The sequence below is a fragment of the Pseudoliparis swirei genome, chromosome 21 (genome assembly GCF_029220125.1).
Source record: "Pseudoliparis swirei isolate HS2019 ecotype Mariana Trench chromosome 21, NWPU_hadal_v1, whole genome shotgun sequence".
Lineage (NCBI taxonomy): Eukaryota > Metazoa > Chordata > Actinopteri > Perciformes > Liparidae > Pseudoliparis > Pseudoliparis swirei.
In genome coordinates, this window is record NC_079408.1 from 4,882,610 (window position 1) to 4,895,441 (window position 12,832).

A 12,832-nucleotide genomic window follows, 5' to 3' on the forward strand; every position below is an offset into this window, starting at 1 on the left:
GCAAGATGAGGAGTCTGGTTTTTGGTCTTCGTTTAATTTAGAATCAGAATCTTAATTGAGCCACCGTCGCTGTGTGGTGTGTATCGCTGCTGACGTGTGTGTGTGTGTGTGTCACTGCATATCTGAATAAATCTGCATTGAGGAGAGAAATGTCAGAGAAAAAAAGAAGAAAAAAAACGAGCCCACACGCAGATGAGTTCAAATCAATCAAACTTTATTCGTCACGCTCACCGTCCATCATTACAAAGCTTTCTGGGCCCCTAGCTGTGATTGTCGTTAGCCATTTGCTCAGAGCCCCATCACACACCCAAATATTCACGCCCATTCACATAAAATGGGGAAGGGGGATATAGGGGGGCTGTCTCATTCTTCACAGCTCACAGATCAGTCCTTAAACAGAAAGATGTGCAGTTCCTAAGAGGCAATGATGGAAAATACAGTCAGATAATCGTCGATGCCAATGAACCCGTCTCGTTCACTTCCCCGCAAAACATATAAATATTCACCCGACGCCGCGAGAAAAGAAGTTTAATTCTCCAGTTTAACAGGGAACAGGAGCGAAAAGGGGGCATCGAATGTGAAGATGGTTAGATTTCAGCATTCTGTTTCATCGCGGCTCCTCGTCTTTCAAAGATAAAAATCTCGTTTCTAGACACGGCGGTGTGACCATTACTGACACTCTCACACAAGCCGGGCGAAAACAATCAAAACAAGCACTTAGAGAGATTCACAGCCACGGAGAGAGACGGGTCGTAATTGAATCGTTGAGGGGAAATAAAAACATATTTTTCATCTGGTTCCCTTTCAGAGAAATGTAATTTTCCCAAATCCCATTTTGATCGTTTATTTGCTTTTACTCGTATACAAACCACCACGGGAATGTGCCGACGGTACCTGAACTCCACCTTACGCTTACAAATCAAGTGGCGTGCCAACGCGTCTCCAAAGTGTACCAAATTACATGAATACAGACACATTCTGGAATAAATTATCGCACGAAAACAAACAAAACAACACTTTGGGTCTCCGCCAATGTTAATTAGCGACAAACACAAATCCAGTGTTTTATTATTGTTATTTTTGCAGCAGGTTGAAGCAGTTCAGGACTTTAACTCAAAGCGAAAATGCTTTATTTTACATATAGCAGCTGAATTCATAATTATCAAAACATAGTTCATCAGTAATCTGATTTCATGTTGTCAACAAATCCCATGAAAAGACAAAAAACAACAATGAAACCATCCAAAAACACATTTAAAACACACGAAAGTGTACACGTTCCATTATTATGGCAAAGAGAGTTAATCCAGTCTGTGTTTGTGTGTGTGTGTTGGGGGGGGGGGGGGGTCACTTACTCATTGTATGTCTTTTTTCCTGGGATTTGTTAACAGTAAAAACAAAATACAGAAAAAAACTCCAGCCTCATCCTTTAAAGTGATTTTTTCTTTGCAGTGTATGTAATGTACCTTTAAGAAATATCACACATATCTGAAGACATTTCAAAAGCTGTTAATAAATAAAATTGTGCTGTGCATCTCGAAGCTTTCAAAGCTCGGAGGTTCACGTACAAGCACACTTTGAATTCATGTATTCACAGTCAAAACAGTTTCTCCTCTCCACCTCGTGGCCGCTCCACCCGCTGCTCCTCTTGATTCCTGGCGGTTTGTGTGTTTTCCCTCATCGCTCCGTTCAGTGAGACCGACTGCAACCGCAGAAACGCTCCGTGTGGTTGAGCACTCACGCACCGCCGAATGAAAGATTCATTTTAAAGCCACTCCACTTGTTACAGTGGGCGGTTTTCAGACGTGGTCTTTGTAGTTTTGCATTATGTAAAACAAAGTACAGAATTAATCTTTTATATCGTGACTTGTTCCACCTGAAGGGGGAGGAGGGAGGGGGGATGCAGGAGCATGTGAAGCTTTTTTTTATCCAGTGATTCACGAAAAAAAACTAAAACATTTCAAATACAGTAATGGGTCTCTTTAAATCCCGATAATAAATAATACATAGTTTTAATAAACCCTTCGCACACATTATTTCTCTTTGTTGCCATGGCAACTTGCCTGGCCTTGGGGAAAAAAATACAACATGAAACAGAGAGAGAAAGAGAGAGAGACCCTTACTGGCTCTGACACACACACACACACACACATAAATACACCTTCCTCCAACCCCCAGTTACTTAGCAGTGTCCTGCTGATCACCGGAGGAATAAAATAACACAAACGACACATTAAATATGAGCAGAATGGATTAAAAAGGGACCGCGGCGGAGATAAGTTGGTGGCGTTTTCAGATCGCAGGCAAACCCAAACCATCGATGCCTCGCCTCGTCCTCGCCGTGCTTCCTCGTTCCAGAATGAGCAGCTGTACGTCGGTGGGAGGAGACGATCAAACATTCAAGTAACGCGACCCAACGGGCCTCAAGTCCAGTTGTTTTACCTTTTTGTTTGTGCCAGTGTGGTGTGTAGGTTCCTAAACCGATGCCTTTCACATATATGAAGTAGGCCTGGCGACCTAGATCGTCTCCGAGCTGCGAGATGCGATCTCAGCTGGAGGTCCGAGATGAGACCGAAATCAAAGGTGAAGAAAAACAAGATGTCAGCGCTGCTCTTTGGTTCTAGAGCCAAACCAGTAGGGTAGCAGTGGGGATGAAAGACGGGGAGATGGATGCAGGGAGGAAATCGGAGAGGTCGAAAAAGCCAAAGAGACACTCTGTGTGAGTCGTAGAGATAATGGTTGGCCAAGATGAGCATCCAAGTCTTTAGGCTTTCCCTCTGTATACGCTCTTCTAAAACCTCTTTGCTCTATTCCTTTGTAAGAGCAGAAGAAGAAGAAGAAGAGAAGGAGAAGAGTTGATTGTGCTGTTGTATTAATGGTCGGAGGTGATCTCAATGTCTGTCCGGCCTCTTAGGAGGCTCTTTGGATGGCTGACAGCTGATCCTTCTATGTCATTATGTCTCTCTCAAGGACTTAAAGTGGCATATGTAAGGGAGAGTGAGCGAGAGAGGGCTTGGGAAACAGAATGAAAGCAAGTAACATGATACTAGACCAGTGTGATGCACACAATGCCTACTCTGTACCTCACAATAGGCCCCGATATCGCCACTTCCCTATTGAGTCTCGGGCGCATATAACAGATTTTCTTCAAAGCACCACTTTCACCGAAAACCCTCTCCCGACCGCTGTTGCCGGGCGCGCGGAGGTGTGCAATCGAGCCGGCTACCAGTGTAGAGTTCTCCCGCCCTCGTGTCTGCCAACCCCGATGCTGTTTCACAGATCAGAGAGGGGAGAGATTCAAGTTCAAGTCCAGATACGGCCGACCACCTTACCCTCCTCTTTCCCCTCATTTACTTTGACCCCGAACTGGGGAGGATAAGAGAGACATTGGTACAAGAAAAACCCAGCCTCTTTCCCAAAGAGACCCTTGTTTCCAACACCCACTACCAGCTGAAGCATGTCTCGCGGGTCAGGATGGGGAGGACTATGCGGTCTTTTGGGCACTCCAGTGTATGCTTTTGAATCCGCGAGGCCTGGGTCTGTGAGGACTTACTCTAACTCCGTGGTCCGACCTTAAGTTCCCGCAGCGGGCTTTGAGGTGGCGGTGGACCCCGTCCCTGATGCAGGGCGTTGCACCTGAAGATGCCGAGGCAGGGTTGTGTGTATGGGCTGCTGGATGGGATGCGACTGCTGCGCAGGGCGTAGCTGGTAGCCTCGGCGGTATCGCAGCGATTGGGTACGTAGCAGCACCCTCGTGTACTGGACTTCAGGCATGATGAGCTTGAGGCAGAGCTCCTGGGCCTGGCTGGAGAAGCCACGGCTGAGATTTACCGGGAGGTCGTAGCCCACGATGTCAACTTTTCCACTGGGCTGCCAGGGACGGAGATCTTTATTTTGTATTTGCGCGGCTGATCGTTGAAGCGGCATCCGCCCGCCGAAGCAGCTTTTCATCAGCCTCCCCTGGGCTCGCTGAAGGAGCTTCACCTCCCTCGCCACGCACGCCGCACCCAGCACGGACAGCTGGCGCCACAAGGAGGCGTTGAAGTGGTCGTAGAGGCGCGCGTCCACGGAATTCCAGGAGCGGATCTTTGAAGCGAGGCCCGGCGTCAGGCTCCTCTTTGAGCTCGGCGTCCGCATGTTGAGTTTAACGTACAGGATGTCGTCCAGGTCCCAAGAGAGGAGATGCCGGAGGAGAACCAGCGACTCGTCGAAGTACTCGGCGATCATCACCAGGGAGTAAACTCTGTCCACCTCCGCCAGAAAGCCTCGCGCATACGCCACGTCTGTTGCCGGGCGGTCCTTGTCTCCGCCCAAGTCGAAGGTCAAGGTGTTGCGTGCGTACATGGAGTCCTTCTCATCGGGCCGGTAGTAGCGCCACGGCTCCTCGAGGAAAGCCTCCAAGGAGCCATTGGGGACCCTCTTGAAGCTCTGGCAGTACTGGTTGTAGTAGCTGAACAAGGACTCAAACATGGAGCCCGGCTCTCTCAGGATCGTGACGTAGATGGTGTCGTTGGGCATCAGGCGCTGCATCTCGGCCTTGTTGAAGCGCATGTGGCTGGTGACGATGTTGGGCGGCAGCGTCTGCGGGTGGACGAAGTGAGACGTGAAGGAGCGCGGGTAGCAGAACTGGTGACCGCAGGCCTGCACGGGCAACGCCACCGTGAGGTTGTTGCGCTCCGCGAAGCGGAAGAGCAGGTTCTGCATGGTGGTGCTGGCCGTCTTGTGGGTCTTGAGGAAGGCCACGTTGGCGTGCTTGGGTTTCAGGCCCGGGGCCGGGTGGGAGCGGAGGGCGGGACAACCCAGATGGAAGGCCTCCATGGTCCTGGAGGAAGAAGAACGAGAGGACGTTCATTTTATTTGACACTCCATTAGCTCCGGGGGGGAGGAGCGGCTACTCCAAATAATTTGCCGACATTAGAGGCGTAATTGCACAGACACCAGACGGATAATGGAACGGACATGGGGGTGTAGGACAGGACAGAGATGCCACGGGGAAGTAGACGTCAGTGGACGTGCGGGGAATGGAAATGAGGAGACGGAGAGGAGAGAGCAGACGTAGGATAAAGAGAGGATGGAGTATCACAGAGTTCGTACTGCGCAAACGTCTGGGTGATAAATCAATATCAGAATAATGTATCGACTCTTAGTGGATTCATAGCGTGATGTTAATTCGTTATCCTTTAAAAAACTTTGACTTTTTGATCTGTGAGTTACATTTCTTTCCTTACTGTAACAGTGTATGGATGGTTATTGGGGCGACAGTGGGTCCATCTTTCCATCAGGGGGTTGGCGGTTCAATCCCCGCCCGAGTCGACGTGTCCTCGAGCAAGACACTGAACCCTGTGTCTTCGGTGCATGAATGTAACATGTAAAGTGTCTTTGAGTACCTTAAAAAGTGCTATATTAATGAAATGGATTATTATTATTGTGAAATCATAATTATCAGGACTTCAGCCCGACTAATCAGAGACACCTTTTTTAAATAAGTCACTCTAGGGCCCGACATAAAACGTAATTCTCCGCATCTTATAGTTTCTAATGTGCATCCGGAGTATAATTATGCATTAATATGAAAAAGGGGGGCAACATATAAGTGCGCACACAGTGAATCCTCTGTGCCACACTCAGTGTTCACTGCAGACTGAACCAGAGGGTCAGATGTTTAAAAGGTTTGGAGACAAGGGGTGAAAAGAAAATGCCGAGAGACGAAGGCCAGAGCAACGACCGAGACATTAAAGTCAGGAATGTGGAAAAAGGTTTTATGAGCAAAGCGTAAAGTTGAAAAGTGTACGAGAACAGAATACAGAGCTGTCGGACATCTACGATCCCTCGGCTTTTATAATTGGTCCCCACGACCCCCATCTGCATTCAGGCCACATCTATAAGAAGCCGGCCTCGCTATTAATTCGACTTGAATAAAGAAAGAGACGGACATCTTCGCGGTAATTAGCGCCCACGTGACCTCACGGAGAGATGGAGGGGTTTGTAATGTATGGGGGGGGGGGGGTTGCATGAGTGTGTGTGGGGGCGTGTTTCAAATCGCTCACCAGTTCAAGTGGCCCCCATGGTGCAGCAGGAGACTGACGGTGCTGATGGCGACGAAGACCAGGAATATCTTCCTCTGCGACATCTCTCCCCGCTTCACTGGGCCTGCGGGAGGTAGAGGAGGAGGAGGAGGAGAGCGAAGAGTGAACAGAGGGCGGGAAAGCAGGTGGAGGTGCAACGAGGGAGCGGCGGCGGAGGAATTAAGGGAAACGAGAGGGATGAATAGATGAAAAGGAAGCAGAAAACAAACGGAAGAAAGAAGGATAAAGTAAGAGGGAGCGAGGAGGAATTCCGTTAGCTAGCGAGGCGTCAACGCGGTGACCGATACCTTCGTCGCGAGAGCCTCGGCTCACTTCGCTCGTCGGCTCGACCGGGACGGAGACGGCCTCGGGCGGAAACTCCCCCCGTGTCACTCGACCCCGCCAATTAAAAAAAGAAGAAGAAGAAGAAGACGAAGAAAACGCCACGGCAGTGAAGACGGCCCGACGGCGCCCTTCGTTTTAAAACCGAAATATCTCTCCCGAATATTAATGAAGCATTCGGCTGACCTGAGGAGTTGGAGAAGATGAAGAAAAACAACTCAGAAAGCAGCCGGGATTGTGCTGCTCCGGTGGTTGGACCCACACACACACACTCACACACACACACACAAAACCACTAAACCCACTCTGTTAAACAGGCACTAATGCTAATTGATGCACAGATTGTTGTCGACAGTCGGTTGTTGTTGATGTTTTTAATCCTTCGTCGATGTCAACACAGCATGTGCTCTGCCCGATAATCTGACCACAGCTGCATTCTGTACTTTTTTACTTTTTAAGTGGACGAAAAACCGAGGGACGCGAAGACTAAAGGCAAGAAGCCGAATATAGACGAGGAGAATCCATCCAGATGTTTTCATTGCTTTCAAATTGTCCAAAAGTCTTTAATAATTGTCAAAAAATACATAAAACTAGAACGGGCACTCAGTAGAGCGCATACCTTCGCATATCACAATATTGGGCATTGAATTATGAACATGTTGGCATTAGTTGCATGCCAATTGGATGAAAATGGACCGCGCTATGGTAAAAAGAAGATGTTGACCTTTTCATGGCCTTGACCTTGACCGTTGATCCCATTGATCCCAAAATCTAATCAAATGGTCCCCGTATAATAAGCAATCATCCCACCAAATTTCATGCGATTCGGTTTAATACTTTTTGAGTTATGCGAGTAACACGCATACAAATAAATAAATACACGGCGATCAAAACATAACCTTCCGCATTTTCAATGCGAAGGTAAAAAAGAGATAATAAAACCAGCCAATCCTCCTTTTAGACGCAAAACTGATCAATCCATCATCAGGGAAATAGCGATGAATTATATTTTAAGTATTCTTATTCAGGGACAAGACAAGAAACAGGAATGTCAGACTTTTCCAAGAGGCATATTTTGTACAAATAAATATACGACCCATTAATTGTCCATCACATTTCCAAAGTGCAGAGCTTTAGTTCTTCTTCCAATGTTTTCCTATTAAATGTACACTCAGGCTTTTAGAGGCGCTCGAAGGTTCAGCACAAAAACATCTCACGGCACTTTTCAGGTTAAAAGAATGTTCCTTTGTACTCTTTAATGAATAAAATGTTCTTTAAAAAAGAAAGGAAACGTGTTTCCTGTCCCCTTCCCATCAATCTGCTGCCCTTGGATCTCGTAACGGCCTGAAAAACAACCTCCATAATAATCCATCGCGTTAAACATGAAGTTTTAATATGCGTCTGCCGGGGTTTTAGTTTTATTTTCGCATCTTCGTGAGGGAAAATTCGCTCTCGGCCAAGTCAGCGTGAGGACTGAGGCAGAAGATGGAGGTCTCTAATTATTAAACGCGGGAAAACTCGTTAAGATAGGCGAGTATGTATTTTTGTTGTTGTTGTTTTTACGGCGTGTCGCCATTTTCTTTTTTAAATGCCGCAAAACTAAATCGGTAGCTCGTAAAAATAATGCAGAGCTCACTTTTTGTTTTATATTCTGTTGTCTTCGTTTATCTCTGAGTGCATTTTCTTTATGGATTTGAGGGAATAGCTTATTGTTTTTTCTACGTGAATAAATTATAATAATTGCTCCAAATCACATTGATTTAATGTATTACGCGTTCGCTTTAATACGCATCACACGCACTGGGGAAAGGGGGCGTGGCTTATCCTGGGAATCAGTGATGTCACTTGAGTCCATCGTCTGTATTTTACGAAAAATAAAAAACTGGAGCTTTTATTAATTGCTGTGTGTTTAATAATTTTAATAATTGATTAAAAAAATTAATTACATTTAAAAAAATGTTTTAAATTATTATAAAAAAACTGGAGCTCTTAATAATTGTTGTGTGTTTAGTAATTTTAATCATTGCTTACATTTTTTTTTTTATTAACGAAATGTTTTAAATTATTATAAAAAAACTGGAGCTTTTAGAATATTATTATAAAGATTAGTATCACTATGACGAAAGCTATGAATATTTAAAAAACATGTAATAATAGGTTCCTCTCCAACATGCGTGCGTACATATTCTTTAAAACGGGTGATAATAAAAGAGTGAACTTTAATTATTACAGCCCTCAGAAATGTCTAATTAAATCTTATTTTTTGGGATTTACATGCAAATTAGGGCTTTTAAATATTATTGTAAAGATCACGGTCATTATCGGTGAGCACTATACTGTGCGTACGCGATGACACCCACGTTGTAATAAAAGGTTCCTCTCCAGCGTGCTTATGTATATTCATTAAAAACACTCTTATGAGGCGGAACAGGGTGAACTTTTTTTTAATCACAGTTCTAATAAATGTCATGTTCTCCAGGTCGGCCGGTCGTATTTCGTCACGGCGGAACGCGTCGCCGTACTCGCCGCCTGGAATGAAGCGTTATGAATGAAGCTCTGATTCGGAGGCGGTGGGACGCGATAAGATGAAGCCGTGCAGGGGGGCTGAGTCCTGGGGTAAGAGGAGCTGTGTGTGTGTGTGTGTGTGTGTGTGTGTGTGTGTGTGTGTGTGTGTGTGAGGGGATGGAGGCAGATCATGTGTCACAGAGAGTTAATAAGAAAGGGATTTAAGTGGCTTTCGGCACACAGACCCTCGGCCTCTCCTCTTCCTCCTCCTCTTCCTCCGCCCTCATCTGCTGCCATCTTCTCCTGCCTCCCCCGCCAACACTGCACACAGGCCTCGCTTTAATTAAAAAAGTGCTGATTGGGTTCCTCTTGCGATGTGATACGGGGGGGGGGGGTTGGACACTCGATCCCCCCCCCCCTGTTATGGGACGGCGATTAAGACAAAGGAGACGGACGGGAGAGGAGAGGAGAGACGCCGCATCTTTATCTGCGTATTGATTTTAACGATTAGGTGAGGGATGATCCTCGAGGAGGTGTGTTTTTTTTTCCGACACATGACCCGAAGGTAAAGAAGCAAGAACTAATCCTTGTGGATTATCCGTTTTACAAGATTTTAAACAAGCGCATTGACCGATTTGTTGTCGAGTGTTTTAGCCGTCGAGGTAAAAGGGTGCATGAGGCAACGTGGAGTCGCTCCGATAAGATCATCTGCTTTTAATAGTTCAAGAGCTTTTTAATGCTAATATCAATATTTGAGGATACTAAAGACACAAATGAGCTAATGTTTGTTTTGCTTTACTTTTTTTAATGGATCTATATGGATTTTGAGGAATTTAAGACTTCAAAAATCTGTATTATTAGTAAGACGATATTTCTCAAATCATGTCATGTTTTGCCAATAACTGGCATTAATCCGTGTGTGGAAATTTTAATTCCTATTCATAAGTCAATATTTGTCGTATTTGAGTCCGTTCCAGAGCCCTGGTTCGATATTTTCTGCTTGCAAACACAAGTTATTCTCACGCCTCTCTTAAATCCTCCCCGCAGGTGTTCCAAACTTTATTCCGCTTCTTTTCCTTCCGTCTCTATTATTCTGTCAGTTCGCCTCCATCTCTCCCAGAGGTGTTTTTTTTTTTCCCACCTTTTTTTTCTCACGTCTTCTCTGCCTGCCAATTTTTGGCATCTCCAAAATGTCTGGAGTTATGAATCAAGGGAAGAAGTTTTGAAAGAGTTTAGTCTCCTGCCAAAGTTTCAACTCCGGGTGATGTCACGACAAGTAGAGATGTACAACTCAAAGTAAAACACACACAGACAGAGAGAAGACACGATGCAGGGACAGAAATAACAACTCCACACACACACACACACACACACACACACTTCCCCCCTAGACATGCACACACACGGCTAGATGGACCTAATGAGCGTATGAAGGTAGCTTCACGCTCGGTCCTCCGGGGGCAACGGCAGCTGCTTCGCTCTATGATCCTGTCATCTGCAACTGATCTCACGTGATAACCTTTGACCTGCGGAAGGTAATAACAGCGATGTCACCCGCGGAGGCTCTGGCTTAGGGGCCCCCTGAGCTCATGGGCCCCTGGGCCTGGGCCCGGCAGGCCCGTTCGTTAATCCATCCCTGCTCATACCCCTTCCTCTCTCTCTCTCTCTCTCTCTTCCTCTCCCTTTCTACACTGTCGTCTGTCAAATAAAGGTGAAAATACCCCAAATTTGTTTCCAAAAATATGGTGACCTTTAGTATTTTGGGCGTGCATCTCTACTCCTGCTTGGCAAACTATTTGCTAAAGGGCATAAAAACCCCTCTTGGGACGCATATTCAGAATTCCATGTATTCATGTGTAAAAGAATTATCCTAAAAACCTGCATAATATCAACGTATCCCACATGTGTTAATCGGAACACTCTACATTCGAAATAAGGCCAAATTCAGAATATTTGAGCGCTATCAAATTCAGAATATTGTCTGAAACAGAAGTGGAACAGGAGTCAATGGGTTTACCTCCAAACCCAAATAAAGGAGCTTCCTCTACCTGATACAGGAAAGCGAGTTTATCGTGACCCAGCCAGACGAAGCTTCCTCAACAGGTCTCCCGTCTGGTGATGACTATCGACAAGGTCCAGTGACTCTGGTTTGACTTTGTTTCAAAAAGAGGGAGATTTTTTTCTCCTCGTTGGAGAAACTCAAATCTGTCCCGGCGGTGGAGCCGACAGCTGCGGTCCGATGCAGGGGCGAACCCGCCGGCAGCTGCCCATGAGGCCCGGCCCGAGGACAAAGACTCACTAGAATCTGAGCGTGACGCTTTACTGTAGCCGGAGCTAGTGTATGAGGTGTGTGTTGGGGGAGGGGAGGCAAAAAAGTGGTTTCAAATTCTAAGAAATACTCAGAGGCTCTTCTGGGAGATAAAAAAAAAAAAATGTGTTCGGTTTTTTTTTTCTTCCAGGAAGGCTGTTTGCTGATGTCTGAGGCTTTATCTCCGAAATCTCTCGAAATCAATCTGAGATATGAGGCTTGAAATTATTTCCCTCAGCTGCCCCCCCCCCCCCCGTTCACTTTATGTCATTTTGGTGAAGCCAGACATCCCCGGGAGGGGAGATATTTTTAGGGTCAGACAATAAAACACATTGAGCCGCTTCATATTAAAATCATGTGCAGCGTTCAGACTATTGAGGACCCTCAAACCCGACTTTTTGTCATGTCGTCATTATTTCTAAAGCATATATACTTCAAAAGTATGTATTTATAATACCATTTACGTCATTCGCATTCAATGTGTCTCTAAACTCTGTGAGATGCTTTTTTCCCCTTCCAACTCTTATTTTGAAGGAGCCTTGAGCCGAAGAACATCGCAGGAGACGTTTTCTCTCATCGCTCCCTCCCTCCGGCCCTCGTTACTTTAATCTGAACTGCACCTCGCCGGCTCCCCCTCCTCTCCCCCCTCCATCTCTCCATCTCTCCATCCTCCAGGCCTTTATCTGGACAGTGAAGGTAGCCGGGCGTCCCCACGGTGCTCCCTCAGCATCCGCCCCACCCTGTTCCTGGACCTGTTAGAGACGCAGAGGACGAGAGAGAGAAGCACAGAGTGCATGTCTGCACTCGAACACGCGTGTTGATTCGGTTGTGTGTGTGTGTGTGTGTGCTTCTGTGTGTGTGTGTGTGTGTGTGTGTGTGTGCTTCTGTGTGTGTGTGTGTGTGTGTGTGTGTGTACGCGCTGCCTGAGAGAGTCTGGATCATTATTTGTCTGCAGGGTAGACTCCCTGCGGACCCCCAGATACAGACATTATCTAGCCCGAAATGCCCCCCCCCCCCCCCCCCCCGGAGAGAGAGAGGCGGGAGCGGGGGAGAACAAAGGGAGAGAATGGGGTGAGGGAAAGCCAGGGTGGGGAGGAGGAGGAGGAGGAGGAGGAGGAGGAGGAGGAGGAGGAGGAGGGCAGAACAGAGGTAGAGATGAGATTTTGACAAAAGACAAGCAGAGAACACGGAGAGAGAGAGAGAGAGAGAGAGAGAGAGAGAGAGAGAGAGATCTGGCCGCGTACCGTCGTGCTTCTTGATGAAAGCCTTTTAGATCACTTCTTACCGGTAAGCGCCTGAAGCCAAATCCAGAGAGAGAGAGAGAACAAGAGAGAGAGAGAGAACAAGAGGGGGAAGAGACAGAGAACATCAGCCAGACAATGTTCAGATGACAAGAACATGTTCTGTTCTTCCTCTCCAGGTGTGACTGCGGCTCAACGCCGGGCTGCTCGTGTTTCACATCCACAACATTCTGTCTTCAAGTTGTTTTAAATGTCTTGTTTTTAAATTATAAATGTTCTCTCTTGATGTTTTCATGCATGTTTTTGACCTGTTGCTGCTGGACCGACTGGATGAGTCGCCGGCTTCATATTGTGTATTTAGAAAAGCGCTA

At 46.5% G+C, this 12,832-nt stretch overlaps 1 protein-coding gene across 1 annotated transcript in view; it reads right to left on the minus strand.

The window, feature by feature from the left end:
- Window positions 1-193: 193 nt before the first annotated feature.
- The window catches only part of gal3st3 (galactose-3-O-sulfotransferase 3), a 25,118-nt gene continuing 12,479 nt past the window's right edge, over window positions 194-12,832 (minus strand). The window contains exons 2-3 of the mRNA XM_056443214.1: window positions 6,048-6,150; window positions 194-4,822 (exon numbers count right to left, since the gene is read on the minus strand). Coding sequence (XP_056299189.1) covers window positions 3,574-4,822; window positions 6,048-6,130 — 1,332 coding nt within the window. The 5' untranslated portion in view covers window positions 6,131-6,150 and the 3' untranslated portion in view covers window positions 194-3,573. The remainder of the gene's footprint in view (window positions 4,823-6,047; window positions 6,151-12,832) is intronic.